This window comes from Thalassophryne amazonica, chromosome 16 (genome assembly GCF_902500255.1).
Source record: "Thalassophryne amazonica chromosome 16, fThaAma1.1, whole genome shotgun sequence".
Taxonomy (NCBI): Eukaryota; Metazoa; Chordata; class Actinopteri; order Batrachoidiformes; family Batrachoididae; genus Thalassophryne; species Thalassophryne amazonica.
Genome location: NC_047118.1, coordinates 53,780,310 through 53,805,134, shown reverse-complemented (window position 1 = coordinate 53,805,134; position 24,825 = coordinate 53,780,310). Strand labels below are relative to the sequence as shown.

At 45.2% G+C, this 24,825-nt stretch overlaps 1 protein-coding gene across 2 annotated transcripts in view; it reads left to right on the top strand.

The window, feature by feature from the left end:
• Positions 1-24,825, top strand: part of LOC117527692 (ethanolamine-phosphate cytidylyltransferase-like) — a 70,849-nt gene that overhangs the window by 27,040 nt on the left and 18,984 nt on the right. The window contains exons 2-3 of one of the 2 annotated variants that reach the window (XM_034190148.1): positions 19,426-19,514; positions 24,325-24,486. In XM_034190148.1, coding sequence (XP_034046039.1) covers positions 19,426-19,514; positions 24,325-24,486 — 251 coding nt within the window. Of the gene's footprint in view, positions 1-19,425; positions 19,515-24,322; positions 24,487-24,825 lie in introns of those variants that run through there. The other variant, XM_034190149.1, reaches the window with a different exon arrangement.

Sequence of the window (24,825 nt, the reverse complement as noted above, 5' to 3'; positions counted from 1 at the left end):
AAAAGACACTTATTATTGTGTTTTTATGTAAAGACAAAACTTACATGGGTTTTCTTTGGTAGTGGAGCTCAATTTCGACGGGTGACCGTGTCCCCTCGAGATGAGCTCTACCACACAACTGCGTGTGCACACCCCATCCATCGACCTGAGCACAGCCACTAAAGAAAACTAGAAAACCCATGTAAGTTTTGTCTTTACATAAAAATACAGTAATGTGTCTTCAATTTAAAAAAGTAAAGATTTGCATGTACACTCGCTGTCTTTAAAGCAGAATGTTGTCGTTAGATGATTGGGAGCTCACCGCAACAGTGAGATGGACATGCGAAGTTGAGAGGTAGATAAACTCGACGGGGGCGCATGCACAGTGGAGATCCTCTCGATGGGTAAATCATCTCGTCGGGACACCGGCACTAAGAGTGTACTGGCTGCACACCCCATGTGGCTGAGTTCACTGCCTGGTTCAACTACATTCATGCAAAATTCTGGGCTGTGTGGAGTTGTGAATGTGTTATTTGAATTTCAAAGCACATTTGTTGTTAAACAGTCAGAATCTAATGATTTATTTCTCTGAATTAGTAAAGGAGGCAGTAGTAGCTGTGGGCATGAAGACAGGAAAACAATGGCAGATTTAGTGGGGATGGGGGGTTTGAAATCCTCTGCTCTCTCTGCTTGAGATGCTGACCAAAGGTTTTCTATACACAAAGGCTGGTTGATGAACCAACCCTGCTGCATGCAGAACTAGATGATTTTCAGTATTTAAAATAAAAATTGTGTATGAAAAATTACAACTTTAGTCAACATTTAGCTTCCCAAATTGCCTTGGAAAATTTGTAAAATCTAAAAACCTTTTTTCCTGCGTTCTAAGGGGATGCCCCTCAATCTCCCCTCAACTCACCCAAACAAGTCCCAGACCCCACCCACCCAAACACCTGAGCCTAGATCCACCCCTAGTAAACGCTATGGCAATCTGACATTTGACTCCAATGACCTTCACCAAATTCATTGACCTCTGGATGACCCTCTCAGGATAATTCTGGAGTTCACATTCCATGTGTGCCACATTTGGACCAAATGAAGTTCAAAATCAAATTCCTTGACCTTGACGTTTGTCAAAATAGCTTCTTTCAGGGCAATTTTGGGCTCAACCTTCAATAACCAAGTTTGGTAGAAATCAGCAAAAGGTCCGGGGAGGAGGAGGATGCCAAAAACAAATAGGTAGACCTGACCTTGACCCCAAATATTGACCTTTGGCAAATTTTGATGTCGCTGGGCTATTCTGCATTAGGTCGGTGCAATTCCCAGCGAAAAATGTTATTGTTTTGACAAATGCAAGTGCACACTAATGCCACAATACACACAAAATTCCAAAAATACCCAGAATTAAAAAATTCAGATTAGTGTTTCTGTGCAGCTTACATGGTCTTCTGCATAAATGTGGATGACTCTGCGCAATTTTGAGGACTCGAGTTGAAGTCCTTGTGGTCATCCACACTTTGCATTGAATCACACTGAAACAAATGGAAGTCTCTCTGAAAAGTCGGAGTCAAAATGCAGTTGAGATCATGACATAGAACAGCAGAACACAATACAAAGTGACACATAATGTGCCAGGGCATGACTGATTTGGACAAACCTGACAGGAAAATGACAGCTGATATTTAAAATATGTGTAGGAGGGGACTGCAGGGGATTTCACGTCCCTCCAGTGCAGTCCCAGCTGTTTTCAGTCAGGTCCAGAACAGTGGCACTGTGGTGAGGAGCAGATACTGTATTTCGTTTGCAAAGCTTGGGGCTGAAAACAGCATGGGAAGGATTGTGTTTCTGTTGCTGGTGCGACGGTGCACATGATTGTACCATGCAGTGCACAGCTGTGCTCTTACTGATTACTGAAGATGTTATTCATAGTGTTGTTCGACAAATCAGTCCTGACAATGTGGACATACAGCGTAGTTAATATCAAAGATTTGAAATTTTAATCTTGCATTGCGATCGTTAGTCATTTCTGTTAGTGGAATTAATTTGTCTAAAAGTGCGCGCGCGCACACACACACACACACACACACACGCATGTGTGAATGTGTGAACATGAGGCATCACTGCAAAATGCTTTGAGTGTCTGCACCAGATGGCAACACGCTAAATAAATTAATTGATTTCCTATCTAGATAGTCTTGTTTTATTTTCATATGCAAATCAAATCCTTTATTTTGTTTAAAAAATGTCTACATCTGAAAAATATGGATTTTTAAAAGATGCATTTGATTGAGAAATTTATAGATTTGATTTACTGTGGATCAACTGATTAATGCTCCCAAAAAAGGCATGGAATTTCTTGATGTGTTTAATTAATTAAGCAGTTTAATTATACCCAACAGCCAACCAGTGTACATCACGCTACCATTAAGCTCCCTTCACTCGGATTGGCAGTCGCTGTGTCGCATCGCTCAGCATTTGCATAAAATTGACTTCTTGTGTCTTTTGTGCCCTGCCTAGCTGGTGGCACAGCGACCACTTGTCACTGTAAAACCCCCACTCTGATTGAAAATGAATGGCAGCTGTTTGCTTTGCCACTGTCTCTTGGAGCTAATGTGACTAAGGGATGATGGGGATTCCAGTCATGCTTGACAGTATTGCAGACAGTACTGTTGGAGTGTCTTCCTGCTGGATAACAACACCATTTTCAACAACCAAGTTGTTTTTCTGCGTAATTTATTCAGTAAAATAAACATTTTTGTATATTTTATTTTCAGCTAAAATAGTGCTGATACTGACATGTTGATGAAAGGGTCATATCGTTTGACATTATCAGCCAACTTGTATATCACTCAGGCTCCATTTTCCTGCAGATTTCACTTTTAACAAGAGATTTTGTCATGGAAAGCCGAGCGGACGCTTCGCGCGTCACGATGGATTCGCTGCTGGACCGACACAAAACCACCTCCGTTTTGGTCTCACGGGACGGCTTTGAAATGGCGTTCAGACAGCTGTCGGTGGTTTTTCAGTCGAGTGATTATCCAAGAAATTGTGGATGTGCCTGGACATGCCAGAACATGTTCTGTGACGCTTCATCACGGCTTAGCTTTGCGCGTCGTGGCACCCTCCGCACGTCTGTCTCAATTTTCCGAAAAAGTGCTGATGTCCACGTCTTTTCATAATTCCTGTGCTAGTCCAGACGACGTCCCGGATAAAACACAGCGTCCAGTTTGGAAATGAACGGCACATTCCACTGTTACGAGGAGATTTTGTCATGGAAAGGAGCGGACGCGTCGCACGTCACGACGGCAAGCGAGAAAAAGAACACCTCCATTTCGGAGTGCCAGAAGGACAAGCTGGGACATGCCTTTCAGTGCTTACCAGTCGAGTGAGTATCAGAGAAATTGTGGAGAGGTGGACATGTCCCGGCTTGTCCTTCTGGCACTCCAAAACGGAGTGGTTTTGTGTCGGTCCAGCAGCGAATCCATCATGACGCGCGAAGCGTCCGCTTGGCTTTCCATGACAAAATCTCTTGTTAAAAGTGAAATCTGCAGGAAAATGGGTGATGTCCAGCTCTTGTGATAACCAGAGAAAGTGCACACGATGGTCATGGATCCACAGAGCGATCCGTTTAGAAATGAAAAGGTCGTTCAGCCTGTCGATGGCAGCTGGAGCGCGGCGCGCCCCACAGCTACTGTGGGCCGTCCTTAAAGCGACAGTAACATCCCTTAATGTCTTTGAAGCCCATAAAATTTTCACCAAAAACCACCTGAATTTCTCGAATGGTGTCCACATGGATGTGCCTCACAGTTTGTAAAAAAAATTTGATCAAGCAAAGCAGCAGTCTCTCAGCCATTTCCCTGACAATGAAAATCCGCCGAGGGGGGTGGACCACTCCTCACTCAAAGCCTGCTCACAGGCGAATGACGCAACCGACAGGCGTGAAAAAAATCACGCATGCGCATGAAGGTTCAAGGTTGGCTCACGCAAGCACACGTGATTCAAATCCATATGTTTTTGTTTTTTTTTAAATAAGGTCGGATACTTTTCTAATAGACCTCGTACACTTGCTAGTGTTGACCCACATATTTTGATGCTTCTGTAGTCTGGTGACTGGATTGAAACGTGGAACTAAGGACATACTTGGTAGTGTAAGGACACAACTGAGGACCCCTGAACACAAAACACCGGTTTGCAATAAAAGGTGATTTTATTCGCCACACATATCTCAAAGAGTTAATACAATCAGAGAATACAGTCTGTACAATAAAGTCATCCATATAGGAAGAAACAATTTTGAAGGTTGAGGAAACAAGCCATGATTCTTAGTACAGGAACTCAGTCCAACAACAAACAATGCCAATGAGGGAAGCAGCAAATCATGTCCAATCAAGTTAAATCGGTGTGTAACTTTGCAAAAACAATGTCGGACTCTGTAGTTTTCTCTGGGCCCCTCCCCAATCGGACTGGGAGTGACATGTTTAGCCGCATGTTCTCCTTGAATTGCTGGCTGTCTGAGTGGTGTCCAAAAAATGAGGTGGGCTTCATAGATAATTGGCAAAGCTTCTGGGGAAAACCTGGTCTTGTTAGGAGAGACGGCATCCATCCCACTTTGGATGGAGCAGCTCTCATTTCTAGAAATCTGGCCAATTTTCTTAAATCCTCCAAACCGTGACTATCCAGGGTTGGGACCAGGAAGCAGAGTTGTAGTCTTACACACCTCTCTGCAGCTTCTCTCCCCCTGCCATCCCCTCATTACCCCATCCCCGTAGAGACGGTGCCTGCTCCCAGACTACCAATAACCAGCAAAAATCTATTTAAGCATAAAAATTCAAAAAGAAAAAATAATATAGCACCTTCAACTGCACCACAGACTAAAACAGTTAAATCTGGTCTATTAAACATTAGGTCTCTCTCTTCTAAGTCCCTGTTGGTAAATGATATAATAATTGATCAACATATTGATTTATTCTGCCTAACAGAAACCTGGTTACAGCAGGATGAATATGTTAGTTTAAATGAGTCAACACCCCCGAGTCACACTAACTGTCAGAATGCTCGTAGCACGGGCCGGGGCGGAGGATTAGCAGCAATCTTCCATTCCAGCTTATTAATTAATCAAAAACCCAGACAGAGCTTTAATTCATTTGAAAGCTTGTCTCTTAGTCTTGTCCATCCAAATTGGAAGTCCCAAAAACCAGTTTTATTTGTTATTATCTATCGTCCACCTGGTCGTTACTGTGAGTTTCTCTGTGAATTTTCAGACCTTTTGTCTGACTTAGTGCTTAGCTCAGATAAGATAATTATAGTGGGCGATTTTAACATCCACACAGATGCTGAGAATGACAGCCTCAACACTGCATTTAATCTATTATTAGACTCTATTGGCTTTGCTCAAAAAGTAAATGAGTCCACCCACCACTTTAATCATATCTTAGATCTTGTTCTGACTTATGGTATGGAAATAGAAGACTTAACAGTATTCCCTGAAAACTCCCTTCTGTCTGATCATTTCTTAATAACATTTACATTTACTCTGATGGACTACCCAGCAGTAGGGAATAAGTTTCATTACACTAGAAGTCTTTCAGAAAGCGCTGTAACTAGGTTTAAGGATATGATTCCTTCTTTATGTTCTCTAATGCCATATAACAACACAGTGCAGAGTAGCTACCTAAACTCTGTAAGGGAGATAGAGTATCTCGTCAATAGTTTTACATCCTCATTGAAGACAACTTTGGATGCTGTAGCTCCTCTGAAAAAGAGAGCTTTAAATCAGAAGTGTCTGACTCCGTGGTATAACTCTCAAACTCGTAGCTTAAAGCAGATAACCCGTAAGTTGGAGAGGAAATGGCGTCTCACTAATTTAGAAGATCTTCACTTAGCCTGGAAAAAGAGTCTGTTGCTCTATAAAAAAGCCCTCCGTAAAGCTAGGACATCTTTCTACTCATCACTAATTGAAGAAAATAAGAACAACCCCAGGTTTCTTTTCAGCACTGTAGCCAGGCTGACAAAGAGTCAGAGCTCTATTGAGCTGAGTATTCCATTAACTTTGACTAGTAATGACTTCATGACTTTCTTTGCTAACAAAATTTTAACTATTAGAGAAAAAATTACTCATAACCATCCCAAAGACGTATCGTTATCTTTGGCTGCTTTCAGTGATGCCAGTATTTGGTTAGACTCTTTCTCTCCGATTGTTCTGTCTGAGTTATTTTCATTAGTTACTTCATCCAAACCATCAACATGTTTATTAGACCCCATTCCTACCAGGCTGCTCAAGGAAGCCCTACCATTATTTAATGCTTCGATCTTAAATATGATCAATCTATCTTTGTTAGTTGGCTATGTACCACAGGCTTTTAAGGTGGCAGTAATTAAACCATTACTTAAAAAGCCATCACTTGACCCAGCTATCTTAGCTAATTATAGGCCAATCTCCAACCTTCCTTTTCTCTCAAAAATTCTTGAAAGGGTAGTTGTAAAACAGCTAACTGATCATCTGCAGAGGAATGGTCTATTTGAAGAGTTTCAGTCAGGTTTTAGAATTCATCATAGTACAGAAACAGCATTAGTGAAGGTTACAAATGATCTTCTTATGGCCTCGGACAGTGGACTCATCTCTGTGCTTGTTCTGTTAGACCTCAGTGCTGCTTTTGATACTGTTGACCATAAAATTTTATTACAGAGATTAGAGCATGCCATAGGTATTAAAGGCACTGCGCTGCGGTGGTTTGAATCATATTTGTCTAATAGATTACAATTTGTTCATGTAAATGGGGAATCTTCTTCACAGACTAAAGTTAATTATGGAGTTCCACAAGGTTCTGTGCTAGGACCAATTTTATTCACTTTATATATGCTTCCCTTAGGCAGTATTATTAGACGGTATTGCTTAAATTTTCATTGTCACGCAGATGATACCCAGCTTTATCTATCCATGAAGCCAGAGGACACACACCAATTAGCTAAACTGCAGGATTGTCTTACAGACATAAAGACATGGATGACCTCTAATTTCCTGCTTTTAAACTCAGATAAAACTGAAGTTATTGTACTTGGCCCCACAAATCTTAGAAACATGGTGTCTAACCAGATCCTTACTCTGGATGGCATTACCCTGACCTCTAGTAATACTGTGAGAAATCTTGGAGTCATTTTTGATCAGGATATGTCATTCAAAGCGCATATTAAACAAATATGTAGGACTGCTTTTTTGCATTTACGCAATATCTCTAAAATCAGAAAGGTCTTGTCTCAGAGTGATGCTGAAAAACTAATTCATGCATTTATTTCCTCTAGGCTGGACTATTGTAATTCATTATTATCAGGTTGTCCTAAAAGTTCCCTAAAAAGTCTTCAGTTAATTCAAAATGCTGCAGCTAGAGTACTAACGGGGACTAGAAGGAGAGAGCATATCTCACCCATATTGGCCTCTCTTCATTGGCTTCCTGTTAATTCTAGAATAGAATTTAAAATTCTTCTTCTTACTTATAAGGTTTTGAATAATCAGGTCCCATCTTATCTTAGGGACCTCGTAGTACCATATCACCCCAATAGAGCGCTTCGCTCTCAGACTGCAGGCTTACTTGTAGTTCCTAGGGTTTGTAAGAGTAGAATGGGAGGCAGAGCCTTCAGCTTTCAGGCTCCTCTCCTGTGGAACCAGCTCCCAATTCAGATCAGGGAGACAGACACCCTCTCTACTTTTAAGATTAGGCTTAAAACTTTCCTTTTTGCTAAATCTTATAGTTAGGGCTGGATCAGGTGACCCTGAACCATCCCTTAGTTATGCTGCTATAGACGTAGACTGCTGGGGGGTTCCCATGATGCACTGTTTCTTTCTCTTTTTGCTCTGTATGCACCACTCTGCATTTAATCATTAGTGATCGATCTCTGCTCCCCTCCACAGCATGTCTTTTTCCTGGTTCTCTCCCTCAGCCCCAACCAGTCCCAGCAGAAGACTGCCCCTCCCTGAGCCTGGTTCTGCTGGAGGTTTCTTCCTGTTAAAAGGGAGTTTTTCCTTCACACTGTAGCCAAGTGCTTGCTCACAGGGGGTCGTTTTGACCGTTGGGGTTTTACATAATTATTGTATGGCCTTGCCTTACAATATAAAGCGCCTTGGGGCAACTGTTTGTTGTGATTTGGCGCTATATAAAAAAAAATTGATTGATTGATTGAAGTGAATTTACCCCAGATGGACTCCAATTAAGCTTAATCAAGGATGATCAGTGGAAACAGGATGCACCTGAACTCAATTTTAAGCTTCATGGCAAAGTACTTATTTCTTAGTTTTTTTTATTGTTCATAAATTTGCAAAAATCAAAAAAAAAACCACAACTTTTTTCACATTATCATTATGGGGTACTGTGTGCAGAATTTTCAGGAAAAAAAAAAAAGAATTTCATCCATTTTGGAATAAGGCTGTAACATACCAAAATGTGGAAAAAGTAAAGTGCTATGAATACTTTACAGATTCACAGTATACGTAGTGAGCCATAATAAAGTGGACAAATTTGTTAATAATGACAGTGACACTATAAAATTTTCATATTTGGAAAATACAATATTTAGATCATTTGAATTATTTCGCCAAATTCTTTACTTTGAAAAGGCCATAAATTAATCTTGGCAAAAATAACGATTGATGTGTAAATTACATGCATAGAATAACATTGCAGTTATGTGTTTGTGTATTGTAGAAAATTAATCTTCTGTAAACAACGTTATGTCTGTGGCCCTGTGGTTTTGTGTATATGGAAGCACAGCACCGACTCACCCCCCTTTCATCAATGGCGAGCGTGTGGAGAGGGTTCACATCTTCAAGTTTCTCGGTGTCCTCATCTCTGATATCTTCTGGTCTGTGAACATCACAGCAGTCACCACGAAGGCTCAGCAGCGGCTACACTTCCTAAGAGTTCTCAGGAAGCACAAACTAGACTCCAACCTGCTGCTGACCATCTACCGAGTATCCATTCAGAGCCTGCTGACATACTGTATCACAGTGTGGTACGGCAGCTGTACTGGTGCTGACAGTGTGAGGCTCCAGAGAGTCGTAAAGACAGCCCAAAAGATCATTGGCTGCCCTCTCCCCTCCCTGATGGACATTTACAGCTCCCACTGCCTTAGCAGAGCCCTAAACATCACTAAAGACAGCTCCCACCGTGGCTTTGAACTGTTTGACCTGATGCCCTCAAGGAGGCGCTATAGGTGTATTAAGACCAGAACAAACGGACTCAAAAACAGTTTCTTTCCCAAAGCAGTAAAAATCCTGAATTCCTGCATGCACAGACGATAATGTGCAATATTTATAATTTTTAACAGTGTATATAATAGCATACTTACTCTGCAATGTACATACCATCCAGGATTGTGCACTTTACCTTTTAATGTTTAATTTATTATTGGATATTGCTGCTTTTCTTTCTTTCTTGCCTGCACTGATTTTGGAGTTGGCTCTTAATCTCGTTGTACATCGTATAATGACAATGAAAGGCATTAAAATATGTGTCAGTGTCCACAGAAATTGTGGCACTCTCGCCGTAGTGGCTTTCAATTTCAACTTATTTTCATTTATATAGCGCCAAATCACAGCAAAGTTGCCTCAAGGCGCTTCACACAAGTAAGGTCTAACTTTACCAACCCCAAGAGCAAGCACACAGGCGACCGTGGTAAGGGAAAAACTCCCTCTGATTTGAGGAAGAAACGTCACGCAGACCAGACTCAAAGGGGTAACCTCTGCCTAGGGCATGCTAGCAACACAATTGACAAAACAATTTACAGTACGAATATACAGGAAATTTTGCCGGTGCACAGGACAGGAGAGTTGCAAAAGTAGACACCATACCCATCTCTGGATGCAGCCGCGCCTCAAACGGAGAGAAAAAAACACAATCTGGCATCAGAAAGACAAATACAGTATAGATAAAGTTGAGGCCGCAGCCCGCTCCATTTCCTACTAAAATGAATTTAAAAGGGTAAAAAGCATAGTAGCATACTATACCAGTATGCTAGCCATACGAAATGGAAAATAAGTGCATATTAAGTCTGGACTTGAAAGTCTCTACAGAATCTGACTGTTTTATTGATGCAGGGAGATCATTCCACAGAACAGGGGCATGATAAGAGAAAGCTCTGTGATCCACAGACTTTTTATTCACCCTAGGGACACAATGTAGCCCTGCACCCTGAGAATGCAAAGCCTGGGCCGGTATGTAGGGTTTAAGTAGGTCATCGAAGTAGGGAGGTGCCAGTCTGTGAACAATTTTATAGGTTGGTAGCAGAACCTTAAAATCTGATCTCAAGAGACAGAAAGCCAGTGAAGAGATGCCAAAAATAGGTGTAATGTAGTCAAACTTTTTGCTTTCTGTCAAAAGTCTGGCAGCAGCATTTTGAACCAATTGGAGACCCCTATTGCTGGACTGCAGTAAACCAGAAAATAGAACATTGCAGTAGTCCAATTTAGAAGAGACAAACACATGAATCAGTGTCTCAGCATCAGCCATAGGATGGGACAAATCTTGGCTATATTTCACAGGGGGAAGAAAGCCATCCTTGTAATATTTCTAATGTGGAGGTAAAAGGACAACATAGGTTCAAAAATTACCCCAAGGTTCCTCACTTTGTCAGTGTGATGTATGACACACGAGCCTAGGCTAAGCATTAGCTTTTCAAATTGATGCTGATGTCTCACTGGATCAAGAACCATCATTTCAGTCTTATCAGAGTTTAAAAGTAGGAAGTTGCTAGACATCCAGCTTCTTACTGATGCAAGGCAATCTTCTAAGGATTTTATATGGATGAGATTACCAGTCAATAGTTATCAGCATAGTAACGGTAATCCCAAAACGCAGCAGTATGTGCCCAAGGGGTGCTATATAAACTGAGAAAAGCAAGGGAGCTATGATGGGCCCCTGTGGAACCCCAAATTTCATGTCACTAAGGTTAGAGGTAGTGTTACGGTACAAAACACAGTGAGAACGGCTGGTGAAGTATGACGTCAGCCATGCAAGGGCACTCCCAGTAATTCCAAAATGATTCTTCAACCTATCTAGCAGAATATGATGATCCACAGTATCAAACGCAGCACTAAGCTTTAACAGCACCAGAACTGTAGTTGTGTCCGAATCCATCGTAAGCAGACGATCATTCACCACTTTAGCGAGAGCTGTCTCTGTGGAATGATTTTTTTCTAAAAGCAGATTGCAGTGGCTCAAAAAGATAATTCTCAGTAAGTTAGTCCACGAGCTGCCGTGACACCACCTTTTCCAGAATTTTAGAGCAAATTGATCATTTGTGTACATAAGCCGCCACTTCACTCAATGAGCAAGCTAGATGAGCTGTGAGGCCAGTTAGCTGCACAAGAAGCCATATTATTACAGATATTTGGCGCTCCTCTTAAAGCCCTGGTTAGGTCGCCAGACACAGTCTGAAAATAAACCTAAAACATGATAATTAATTAATAACATCAAAATGAATCACCGCTTTAAATAAAATTGTTGTGAAAGTGTAGGAACACGGACCCACAACAGGGGGCGACAATGAACGGACAATGGAGGAATCAAATAACACTGTTTTTACTGTTGTGGAAAAAGGGCACAACAAATACAACTGATAACAATAGAGAGATTTAGTCTAATTCAAAGGTGTCGTGTGGGCAGGCTCGACGATAGGAGACGTCTGTCCAAGTCGAACCGGAACCAACCCGATCTCCTCCGCCACCGGACCCCGGGGATACTGGAGCCGCCAAGTCCCGAATTCCCAGGTGGCCACTGCCTCCGCTCGCCGGATCCGGTACTGCTGGCAGGAAACAGAAACAGTCAGGTGTGGATGCGGCTGCACCCAACAACACGGAGGGTGGAGAGTCCACCTCCACCTCTCGTCAACAACTGGTATGTGCAGGAGTATGAGTACTTATCAAAAAGGTTGATGAAAAGTCCAACTCAGTCTCCAGCTGCAAGTACTCACTGACTACTGTCAAAACACAAAGCAACAATGTTCACTGTCTGAAAGACAACACAACGGCTGAGTACGTTACCTCTTTAGGTATGGCGATATCTCGGCAAATGAGGTGGAGATGCCGTCCTGCTGATATACCTCCGTCTTGATTGGGATCAGCTGTCTCCCGTGATGGATGACAGCTGTCGTCCTGGCTGCTCCTGTGAGGCGGGAGCGCCCTCTGATGTCTGGAGCCCGCACTCCAGGCAGGGCGCCCTCTGGTGGTGGTGGGCCAGCAGTACCTCCTCTTCAGCGGCCCACACAACAGGACCCCCCCCCCCTCGACGGGCGCCTCCTGGCGCACGACCGGGCTTGTCAGGGTGGCGACGGTAGAAGTCAACCAGGAGGGCCGGGTCCAGGATGAAGCCCTTCTTCACCCAGGAGCGTTCTTCGGGGCCGTACCCTTCCCAGTCCACCAGATACTGAAAGCCCCGGCCCATTCGTCGAACGTCGAGGAGCCGGCGTACGGTCCAGGCCGGCTCTCCGTCGATGATCCGGGCAGGAGGCGGCGCCGGACCCGGAGTGCAGAGGGGTGAGGTGTGATGGGGTTTAATCCTGGAGACGTGAAATACCGGATGAATCCGCAGTGAGGCCGGAAGCTGGAGACTCACTGCGGCGGGATTGATGACCTTGAGTATTTTGTAGGGGCCGATGTATCGTTCTTGCAGTTTCGGGGAGTCCACTTGTAGGGGAATGTCCTTGGTGGACAACCATACCTCCTGCCCAGGACGATACGTGGGAGCCGGGGCCCGCCGCCGGTCTGCATGGTTCTTCGCCCTCGTCCGGGCCTTTAACAAAGCAGAACGGGCGGCACGCCACACCCGACGGCACTTCCGTAGGTGGGCCTGGACCGAGGGCACACCGACCTCCCCCTCAACCACCGGAAACAACGGGGGTTGATACCCCAAGCATACCTCAAAGGGGGAGAGGCCGGTGGCGGACGACACTTGGCTGTTGTGGGCGTACTCGATCCAGGCCAGGTGGGTACTCCAGGCCGTCGGGTGCGCGGCTGTCACACAGTGTAGGGTTTGCTCCATCTCCTGGTTGGCCCGTTCTGCTTGTCCGTTGGTCTGGGGGTGGTACCCGGATGAGAGACTGACCGTGGCCCCCAGTTCCCGGCAAAAGCTCCTCCAAACATGCGAGGAGAACTGGGGACCGCGATCGGAGACGATGTCTGATGGTATCCCATGCAGACGGACGACGTGGAGGACTAGGAGGTCCGCTGTCTCCTGGGCCGTTGGCAGCTTCGGGAGGGCCACGAAGTGGGCCGCCTTGGAGAATCGGTCCACTATCGTGAGGACGACGGTGTTTCCCTGGGACGGCGGGAGACCCGTGACGAAATCCAGGCCGATGTGAGACCAGGGGCGATGAGGCACGGGCAGCGGCTGTAGCAATCCCGGTGTCTTGCGGTGGTCTGCCTTGCCCCTGGCGGAGGTGGTACAGGCCTGGATGTAACCCCGGACGTCGGCCTCCAGGGACGCCCACCAGAAGCGCTGCCGGACGACTGCCACGGTTCTTCGCACCCCAGGGTGACAGGAGAGCTTAGAACTGTGACAGAAGTCCAAAACTGCAGCCCTGGCTTCTGGTGGGACGTAAAGTTTGTTCTTCGGTCCGGTTCCGGGGTCCGGGTCTTGTGTCAGGGCCTCCCGGACGGTCTTCTCTACGTCCCAGGCGAGGGCGGCCACGATAGCGGACTACGGGATGATGGGTTCCGGTGGATCCGACGGCTCCGTTTTGACCTCATCTTCATGTACCCGGGACAAAGCATCCGATCTTTGGTTTTTGGTCCCGGGACGGTAGGTGATCCGGAAGTCAAAACGGCCGAAGAACAGTGACCAGCGGGCTTGCCTGGGGTTCAGCCGCTTGGCGGTCCTGATATACTCCAGGTTCCGGTGGTCAGTGAAGACCGTGAACGGCACGGACGTTCCCTCCAACAGATGTCTCCACTCCTCAAGAGCCTCTTTCACCGCAAGGAGCTCTCGATTGCCGACGTCATAGTTCCGTTCGGCTGGGGTCAACCTGCGGGAAAAATAGGCACACGGGTGAAGGACCTTATCGGTCTTCCCGCTCTGGGACAGCACGGCTCCTATCCCTGAGTCCGAGGCGTCCACCTCAACCACTAACTGGCGACTAGGATCGGACTACACCAGAACAGGTGCAGTCGAGAAGCGCCGTTTCAACTCCTTAAATGTGACATCGCACCGATCCGACCAGGTGAAGGGGACTTTTGGTGAGGTCAGGGCTGTCAGGGGGCTAACTACCTGACTGTAGCCCTTAATGAACCTCCTGTAGAAATTAGCAAAGCCTAGGAACTGTTGCAATTTCCTACGGCTTGTGGGTTGGGGCCAGTCTCTCACCGCCGCAACCTTGGCCGGATCAGGAGCGACGGAGTTGGAGGAGATGATGAACCCCAGGAAGGACAAAGACGTGCGATGGAACTCACACTTCTCGCCCTTCACAAACAGCCGGTTCTCCAACAACCGCTGCAGGACCTGACGTACATGCCTGACATGAGTCTCAGGATCCGGAGAAAAGATGAGTATATCGTCTAGATATACGAAGACGAACCGGTGCAGGAAGTCCCGCAAGACGTCGTTAACCAAGGCTTGGAACGTCGCGGGGGCATTTGTGAGGCCGAACGGCATGACCAGGTACTCAAAGTGACCTAAGGGGGTGTTAAATGCCGTTTTCCACTCGTCTCCCTTCCGGATCCGAACCAGGTGATACGCATTTCTAAGATCAAGCTTGGTAAAAATTTTGGCTCCATGCAGGGGCGTGAACACCGAATCCAACAGGGGCAACGGGTATCGGTTGCGAACCGTGATTTCGTTCAGCCCCCTATAATCAATGCATGGACGAAGTCCGCCGTCTTTTTTACCCACAAAAAAGAAACCTGCGCCCATCGGGGAGGTGGAATTCCGGATCAACCCGGCAGCTAACGAGTCCCGGATGTAGGTCTCCATTGATTCACGCTCAGGCCGTGAGAGGTTGTACAGCCTACTGGACGGGAACTCACTGCCCGGAACCAAATCAATGGCACAATCGTACGGACGGTGGGGGGGAAGCGTGAGAGCCAGATCCTTGCTGAACACGTCGACAAGGTCGTGGTACTCCACCGGCACCGTCCCCAGATTGGGCGGGACTCTGACCTCCTCCTTAGCTTGGGAGCCGGGAGGAACCGAGGAACCTAGACACACCCGATGGCAGGTCTCGCTCCACTGAACCACTACCCCGGACGGCCAATCAATACGGGGATTGTGCTTCAACATCCAGGGAAAACCTAAAACCACACGGGAAGTGGCCTGAGTCACAAAAAACTCAATCACCTCCCGGTGGTTTCCTGACACCACCAGCGTTACAGGTGGTGTCTTATATGTGATCGGAGGGAGTAGGGAGCCATCTAGTGCCCGAACCTGCACAGGCGAGGTAAGCACCACCAGAGGGAGCCCTATCTCCCTGGCCCATCTGCTATCCAACAGATTCCCCTCAGAGCCCGTGTCCACCAGTGCTGGGGCCTTCAGGGTTGAGTCCTCATAAAGGATCGTAACCGGGAGTCGTGTGGCAATGTGGGTGTGTCCCACGTGAATGTCTCGGCCCACCCCTAGCCCAGTTTCTAGGGGCGGGCGTTGGAGTTTAACCGCTCGGGGCAGTCTCTCATATGGTGCTCTATTGCACCACAAACAAAACAAGCTCCATGGGCCCATCTCCTCTGTGCATCTGGTGCCCTAAATGTTGCCCTACTCGTGTCCATAGCTTCGTCAGTAGGGGGAGCTGTGGCCCCACGAAGCGCAGGGGCCGTGGAGCGTGGGGAAGGCGGAGCGCGGTCGGAACCGGAAGGGAGAGGGACGGCGCGTGCCCGGCCACGCCCTTCGTCTAGTTCCCGCCGTCGTTCTTCTAACCGGTTGTCTAACCGTATGACAAGATCGATGAGCCCATCTAAATCCCGCGGTTCGTCCTTAGCCACCAGGTGCTCCTTAAGAACCAAAGACAGTCCGTTTACAAAGGCGGCGCGGAGGGCAGCGCTATTCCAGCCGGATCTCGCAGCCGCAATGCGGAAGTCGACTGCATAGGCAGCTGCGCTCCGGCGCCCCTGTCTCATTGACAGTAGCACGGTTGAAGCGGTTTCGCCTCTATTAGGGTGATCGAACACGGTTCTGAGCTCCCTTACAAACCCATCGTATGTCAGAAGGAGCCGTGAAGACTGCTCCCAGAGCGCTGTAGCCCAAGCGCGTGCCTCACCGCGAAGCAGGTTTATAACATAAGCTACTTTACTAGCATCGGTCGCGTACATGACGGGACGCTGTGCGAAGACGAGCGAACACTGCATCAGAAAATCCGCGCACGTCTCCACACAGCCTCCGTACGGCTCTGGGGGGCTTATGTATGCTTCCGGGGAAGGTGGGAGAGGTCGTTGAACAACCAGTGGAACGTCAACGCTACGCACAGGGTCTACGGGAGGGAGAGCCGCAGCGGCGCCCGGAGGGCGCGCTTCCACCTGCGCGGCGAGAGCCTCCACCCTGCGGTTCAGGAGGACGTTCTGCTCGGTCATCAAATCTAACCGAGTCGTGAAAGTGGTGAGGATCCGCTGCAACTCACCGATTACCCCTCCTGCGGACGCCTGCGCGTCCTGTTCTTCCATTGGCCGTTCAACAGCCGGTTGACGCCCCTCGGGATCCATGACGCTGGCCGAGATATCCTGTTGTGAAAGTGTAGGAACACGGACCCACAACAGGGGGCGACAATGAACGGACAATGGAGGAATCAAATAACACTGTTTTTACTGTTGTGGAAAAAGGGCACAACAAATACAACTGATAACAATAGAGAGATTTAGTCTAATTCAAAGGTGTCGTGTGAGCAGGCTCGACGATAGGAGACGTCTGTCCAAGTCGAACCGGAACCAACCCGATCTCCTCCGCCACCGGACCCCGGGGATACTGGAGCCGCCAAGTCCCGAATTCCCAGGTGGCCACTGCCTCCGCTCGCCGGATCCGGTACTGCTGGCAGGAAACAGAAACAGTCAGGTGTGGATGCGGCTGCACCCAACAACACGGAGGGTGGAGAGTCCACCTCCACCTCTCGTCAACAACTGGTATGTGCAGGAGTATGAGTACTTATCAAAAAGGTTGATGAAAAGTCCAACTCAGTCTCCAGCTGCAAGTACTCACTGACTACTGTCAAAACACAAAGCAACAATGTTCACTGTCTGAAAGACAACACAACGGCTGAGTACGTTACCTCTTTAGGTATGGCGATATCTCGGCAAATGAGGTGGAGATGCCGTCCTGCTGTTATACCTCCGTCTTGATTGGGATCAGCTGTCTCCCGTGATGGATGACAGCTGTCGTCCTGGCTGCTCCTGTGAGGCGGGAGCGCCCTCTGATGTCTGGAGCCTGCACTCCAGGCAGGGCGCCCTCTGGTGGTGGTGGGCCAGCAGTACCTCCTCTTCAGCGGCCCACACAACATAAAATGACACCTCTTTACAAACATTGTAATACAGACAAGAAACCATAGTCGACTAAAACTTTTTTCCTCCCAAAATGAGACGTGCTGCGTTCTTATAAATTACATCCTGATGTGCAGCACAGCCAGCTGCAAGAGCTCAGATCAGATATATGGAAAGCCATTCATGCCAATAATGTCTGAAAGGAAATGCTTTTGACAAAAACTACAGATTTTGTTTATTTCTATTTATGTCCAGAGATCAAGGATCCACCATGTAGAGTTTATTATGTCCAAAGTTTAAGGATCCAGTGACCAATTTCATATTTATTTACTTTAAGACTCAATAAACCCTCCCTGAACCATCCCTTAGTTATGCTGCTATAGACGTAGACTGCTGGGGGGTTCCCATGATGCACTGTTTCTTTCTCTTTTTGCTCTGTATGCACCACTCTGCATTTAATCATTAGTGATCGATCTCTGCTCCCCTCCACAGCATGTCTTTTTCCTGGTTCTCTCCCTCAGCCCCAACCAGTCCCAGCAGAAGACTGCCCCTCCCTGAGCCTGGTTCTGCTGGAGGTTTCTTCCTGTTAAAAGGGAGTTTTTCCTTCCCACTGTAGCCAAGTGCTTGCTCACAGGGGGTCGTTTTGACCGTTGGGGTTTTACATAATTATTGTATGGCCTTGCCTTACAATATAAAGCGCCTTGGGGCAACTGTTTGTTGTGATTTGGCGCTATATAAAAAAATTGATTGATTGATTGATTGATAAAATGTTGTTCAATTTCAATTTAATCAGCTTATAAAGCGCCAAATTACAACAAAAGCCATCTCAAGGCGCCTCACATAGAACAGTTCAACATAAAAAATTAAAATAAATAAAAAAAATCAAATAGATAATTAAAAACAGAAGTAAAAGAATAAAACTGATAAAAATAAAACTATTCATAAGAAAGAGAATAAAAATAGGCTTTAAGTCTTGACTTAAAAATATCCACGGACTCTGACTGTCTCACGGTCACAGGAAGACCGTTCCACAGAGCAGATGCACAATAAGAAAAAGCTCTTTGACATAGAAAACCTGTAAAGCGTACTTTTAGTACACAAAAAATTAACAAGGTATCGATAAGGGAAATGAATTGATAAGCGGAATCGATAATGGTATCTATCGATAAAATCTTATCGATACCATCCCTAGTCAGTACTTTACAGAAGAGAAACAGTAAAATGGAAAATAAAATAATCAAAACATACAATAAATATCTCAACACTGTTAGGAAAATGCAACTGCGACAGTTTTTGCACAGTTACACAGCAATTTTAAAAGAATAAGCAAAAGCATGTCAGTGCACTGATCCCTACAGTGTGCTTCACCTTTTTTGGATGAAAAATGCTTAAAACTCAGTAATTAACTAACGACTTTTCACCCGGGCCAAGACTGTTACCTTCTAGTATTCTAAATTGAAAATAAAATTTCATAATACTAATAAAAACACTATTCTTCAGTCTCAACTGTAATAATTATGAAGTTGCAAAGATGTTAAGGGTGTTTTTTTGTCGTTGTTGTTGTTTGTTTATATAATACAATGATTTGCAAATCCTCTTCAACCTATATTCAATTGAATGCACCACAAAGACAAGATATTTAATGTTCAAACTGATAAACTTTATTGTTTTTGTGCAAATATTTGCTCATTGCATTTTGTTGTTATTTGCATTTTACAAAACATCCCAGCTTCATTGGAATTGGGGTTGTAAAATATATAAAAAGTGGAAATCTGTGGGGGGAGTTTAAGTTGATGCACTTTGTTTTCAATCCACAAATTTCCATAAAATGTTCTCTTCCACAGCTCCTCGTAAAGGTTTAGCTACAAGGTCAGGAAAAAAAAGAGAAATGAACAAAAAACTTTTTTTCATAATGAAAATTATATTATTCTGTTATTTTTAAAAATGAGTTAAATTACAAGTATCCTGAACTATGCTTTTGATTTACCCACTTTGTGTTTTTGCTTTCTCAGCTATGACATGGTGCATTACGGTCACTCCAACCAGCTGCGACAGGCCAAGACCATGGGTGATTACCTCATCGTTGGAGTGCACACAGACAGTAAGAGCCCCGTCACACTTAGCAAGAATCAAGCCAACCAAGGCCGAATGTCAAAAAAGCCAGAATTTGTGCCACTTCTGGGAGGGAATAAGAATTGTGGCAGATGGCCGTATGACTACTCAGACTGTGCTGCGACCCACCCCAATTGATTCGTGCTTACGCCGTGTGCATTTAGCCCATGAACGCAGTACACATGCAGGTGGAACACATTAGGATCGCCCAGACAGATGTCAGAATGCAGTGAGAATAAGACCAATGCACTTACATTGCCGAATGAGTGAGGTGCGATTGCAGGTAGAGGAAATATAACCCAGCAGCACTCGAGGTGCACTTGTGGTACGTTCAGGCACAGTTGGGACATTCGGCCAGGATCCAAAATGGATCAAACGGATCATTCCAAACCGCCCCTTGAATGCTTTCAGAATGTTGTTTTCATGCTGTATGAATATTTAGTTTGCGGTCAGACTGCATTCCAACAGCCGTTCAATATTTCTGCACCCCGAATGTTTTGCACATGAATCTGCCCGACTGTTTAGACTGCTCTCAGAATGCTTTCTGAGTGGGCCGGTGTCAAAGTGCTTTTGAGGACGTCGAACTGTCTGACGTCCTCAAAAGCACCTCAACACTTCCGGAATGTGGGCCGAACTTCCATTCGGCCTCTCGTGTGACGGGGATATAACCACTGACCGCCTCACTCTTCATACACGACGTCTTTGTCATGGGACCATTTCCTTCACATTTCGCTGTTTTCTTTCCAAACATGTTTCTGCCTGGAACTGCTCGATGTGGAGACCTGTGTTTGTCTAATCAACTCAGCACTCAAATACAGTTCAAACTAGAGGGGCACTCAGAAACAGCCCATTTTTACTTGTAAATGGCTACACATTTGTATACTCTCTCGCCATCACAGAGAAGAGAATTGTGGGTAATCAAATGATCCAGAAGCTTTTTGTTGGCACTGATGTGCAGCCTTCCCAACTCTCAATAGTGCATCAACCCTGCTGCAGCTAGTTATTTAACCCCTTAACGCCCAAATTTATATAGCTGTATATAAAAAAATGTTTTGTGTGTGTTTTTGCCTTTAAGTAGATGGTAAATAATGTTGAGATTATTAATTTCACTTTTGCACAAAAACTAGATAGTAATATTGGGTATTCTGGTAATGACTTTATGTTATAATGTTATAATAATAATGATGGTATGTTGCAAATTTGCGACAACGGGCATACAGGTAAATTTGGTAAGTTGCATATTTGAGTCAGAGATTGTAGCATATATGCGACGATGGGCGTTAAGGGGTTAATTTACTGCTGTAGATGGCTGACAAACATGAACCACAGGGGAAAAAATGTTATTCAGCAAAGCAGAAAGTAGGTATTTCCTTTTCCTTTTTTTAACAATATACTGTCATTTTGCAATGCTATGCTAAATTGCGCTAACAGAGTGAAGCTAGAAAGGTGCTCCAAAGTTTACATTGCCTTGAAAAAAATATTCACTTCCTTGGACCTTTACACATTTTAATTTGTTCATGCAATTTTGAACACAAAAAGTAATTTGGGCTTCTCTATATTTAAATTTTATATTATATATATTATATTATATTATAAAATGTATAAAATTATCCTCCTTCAGCTCAAACTGAAAACCAAATATCTACAACTTGATCTCAAATAAATAAAAATATAAAAGCCAAGATGATTTCTTGCATAAGTAATGGTCCCTTTTGGTATAACACATGCAAATCAACAGTTTTATTACCAGTTTTCTTTAGACAAGTCAGGAGATGGATACATGAAAATTCAGTAAGGTATATCTTCTAATATACATACCAGTTCTAAGGTAGAACTCTACTAGTGTATACTAAAGTATAACCAAAAAAAGAAGAGTAGAGCCACTTAGGTGCCTGGTCTTGAGAACCAGGGATGGTAGATTAAAAGCTTTTTTTATCCCATGGTAACTCTCCCTGCCCACCTAAGGAGATTGAAGGGGTGGAGGGCGACAGGGCGACTGCCCTGGTGCGAGCCCAGCCTCGCTTCTCACCCCAGCCCAACCGACCCAGCCCTTAGAGTCAATCCTTGTCCCGAAGTTACGGATCTGACTTGCTGACTTACCTGACCCGCCTTGTTCCAACATGTCAGAGACTGTTCTCCTTGGAGACCTGCTGCGTATATGGGTTCGGCCTGGCATGAAATTTACACTCTCTCCCCTGGATTTTCAAGGGCAAGCGAGAGCTCACCGGACATCGCCAGAACTGCAACGCTTTCCAGGGCACGGGCCCCTCTCTCGGGGCAAACCCATTCCAGGGCACCCTGCCCTTCACAAACAAAAGAGAACTCTCGCCGGGGCTCCCGCCAGCTTCTTCGGCATCGCTTGCATCACCACCTCGCGGTGCCCCTCTCTGCCACTCCAGATTCGGGGATCTGAACCTGAGTCCCTTTTGATCGGCCGGGGGTGACGTTGGCCATTCGCCCGCCCTTCTGAACAGCGTTCGCCCATCTCATAGGACCAACTGACCCATGTTCAACTGCTGTTCACATGGAACCCTTCTCCATTTCCAAGTCACTGAATATGTTTTGGACCTAATTGACATCAATTATGAAGTACAAACAGTAGAGTACTCTATGGTAAATCTGTGTGGAGGAGGCAGTTCTCAGAAACTAAGACGCCAAAACACTCAGACAATCCTGAAGACGTTATAGGCTTCTGTGGCTGTGATGGAAGAAATTGTGCATTGCCCAAGTTTTGCAAAATCACACATAGTGTCATAGTGGAGTCTTTTAACAAAACAGATCAAATCTAGGCTTGAATCTCTGGTGCTCCTTCTGGCAAATTGTAGCTGAACTTTAAAGTCTTCTTTTAAAGAAAATCCTCCCCTCCCCTTCTGGGTTGTCTGGGTGTTTTGGTGGCTTTCCTAAATCTTCTCCTTCTTGGACAGTCAGTTTTTGAGAACTGCCTCCTCCAAACAGAGTTACCACATAGTACTATACTGTTTGTATTTCTTGAAGATTGATGCAACTTACGTCCAACACATATTCAGTGACTTGGAAATGTACATGTATCCATCCCCATGACTTGTCTAAAGAAAAGTGGCAATAAAACTGATGATTTACATGTGTTACACCAAAGGACCCCATTACATATGCAACCCATCAGCTTGGCTTTGATATTTAATTTTTAATTGATATTTAGTTTATGTCTAGTGGTACAGATTTGCTTCCAGTTTGAGTTTAAGGGCCCTGTCCCACTGGCGTTTAGAAGGATTTGCGTATGGATTGCGCACCAAATTGGCCCACATTCGCCAAACATCCGCAATATCCGTGTAACATGCCTGTATGAGTCGGCCGTCATCCGAACACGCCCGTGATCATCCGCAGAGGCACGCATGTCTGCAGCCAGGATTTTTGAGCTTTTCAAAAATCTGGATGCAGATAATATCCACCTTACATACTCCATATATACTCAATTCATACACAATACATACTCACTCTATGCGCTGTATATCTGCCGTTAACTGCTGATATCCGCAACTGACGGGGATTTGCAGCTTGGCAGCGGACCGGGACCGTGTGTAAAACAGATATATTGCATGCCCATCATGTCCACATCACAAACTAAAATATGTTGTAGCAAATGCATACAGATTGGCCACGAATAAAGCGTTTTTATCTGCTTTGCAGCTGATTTGCGAACAATCTATGAATCCATAACAAACACGTCATGTAAACCCAAAGTATTATATGTGGCAGAAAGCGACATACCTGCCAGTCAGTGCCGGTCCGGCTGTGTAGATCCACAAAGACGTAGCTGCTGCAATCCAGGACTTTTATTTTATCAAAAAAAAAGAAAAAAATACTGTCTCACACCCCGAGCGGCTTCCCCCCTCCCGCTCCCCAAACTCATGAACAGTTAACCCTCACATGACAACACTCTATGATCAACTTGTCCAAGTCCAGCAAATGCTCCAGAGGCTGTATTGTTGGTGTGAATAGTGATGCCGAAAGGCCAGAGTGCGCTTCTTTTATGACCGCAATGCAGATGCCGTGCACACGCAAGATGTGCGCTGTGCATTCATAATACACCCGTAATACTGCTGTGATAATCTCAATGTGTCGGATCAGTTTCCTCACTACATGCGTTATATAACCATGAATGTTCATCATATATTCGCTATATATTATTAATATATCCGTAAGTCATACTGGGACATTTGTCATTTTTGGCCGTTTTTGTTGCGGACGACAACGAATGCCGGCAATTTGTATACTCAATTCATGCACAATTAATCCTCTCCCCAGTGGGACAGGGCCCTAAGGAGGATAATTTTATAGATATTAATACCGAGAAGCCTGAATTACTTTTTGTGGTCAAAATGGTATAAATAATTTGAAATGTGTAAATGTCCAAGGGACTGAATACTTTTCAAAGGCACTGTATATTTATCAGCTAATAATTTACCATCATGATAATGTTGCTGTAGTTCAAAACACATCTTTACTATGTGCACAGACAGGGTGTGCATCACCCCTCTGATGCCTTTCCCTGGACGCAGATCCAACCAATAATTTAATGGATTCCGCAAGTGATGTAAAACAGTGGCACGCCGTACTGGGTCAGTCTGACACTGTACTAACTCAAAATAACCACATTCAGTTCCAGTACAAATACTGTCACTAATGATGTATTTAGTTTCAGTTAAACAGTTGATCACAATAGAACGGAAGCTGATTTCACTCCCACTACTTTATGTGCTGTTTATGGGGATGAACGTTGTTGTTGTTTAAGTTGTAATTTTTGCTCTTGGTTTGCTGAGGTGAAATTGCCAAGCACAAAGGGCCTCCGGTCTTCACTCAGGAAGAAAGGATCAAGATGGTTCGCGCCATAAAATGGGTGGATGAGGTGGTGGAAGGAGCACCTTACGTCACTACCCTGGAGACCCTCAACAGATACAACTGTGACTTCTGTGTGCATGGAGGTAACCATGACTACAGCATGGCACATCACATTTAAATGTGTATGTCCGTGTCACTTCAGTGGTTTGAGGGAGTGATAATAGGTGATGGTCTACAGGTCAAAGAGGTGACCTTAAGACTAGAGGATCCTCAGTTCCCCATCACACAGGAAAATCAGTAAGGGCACATGGGCAAGGTCGTTAAACCCCAAGTTGCTGTCAGGATGCAGTTGAGCACTGACGTATGTGTGTGTGAGAGAGAATGTGAGGCACCACTGTAAAGCAGTATGAGCATGTACATTGATTGAGAAAACATTCGTGATGGAAATGCAGCCATATTTATTTATATACGAGATCTGTTAG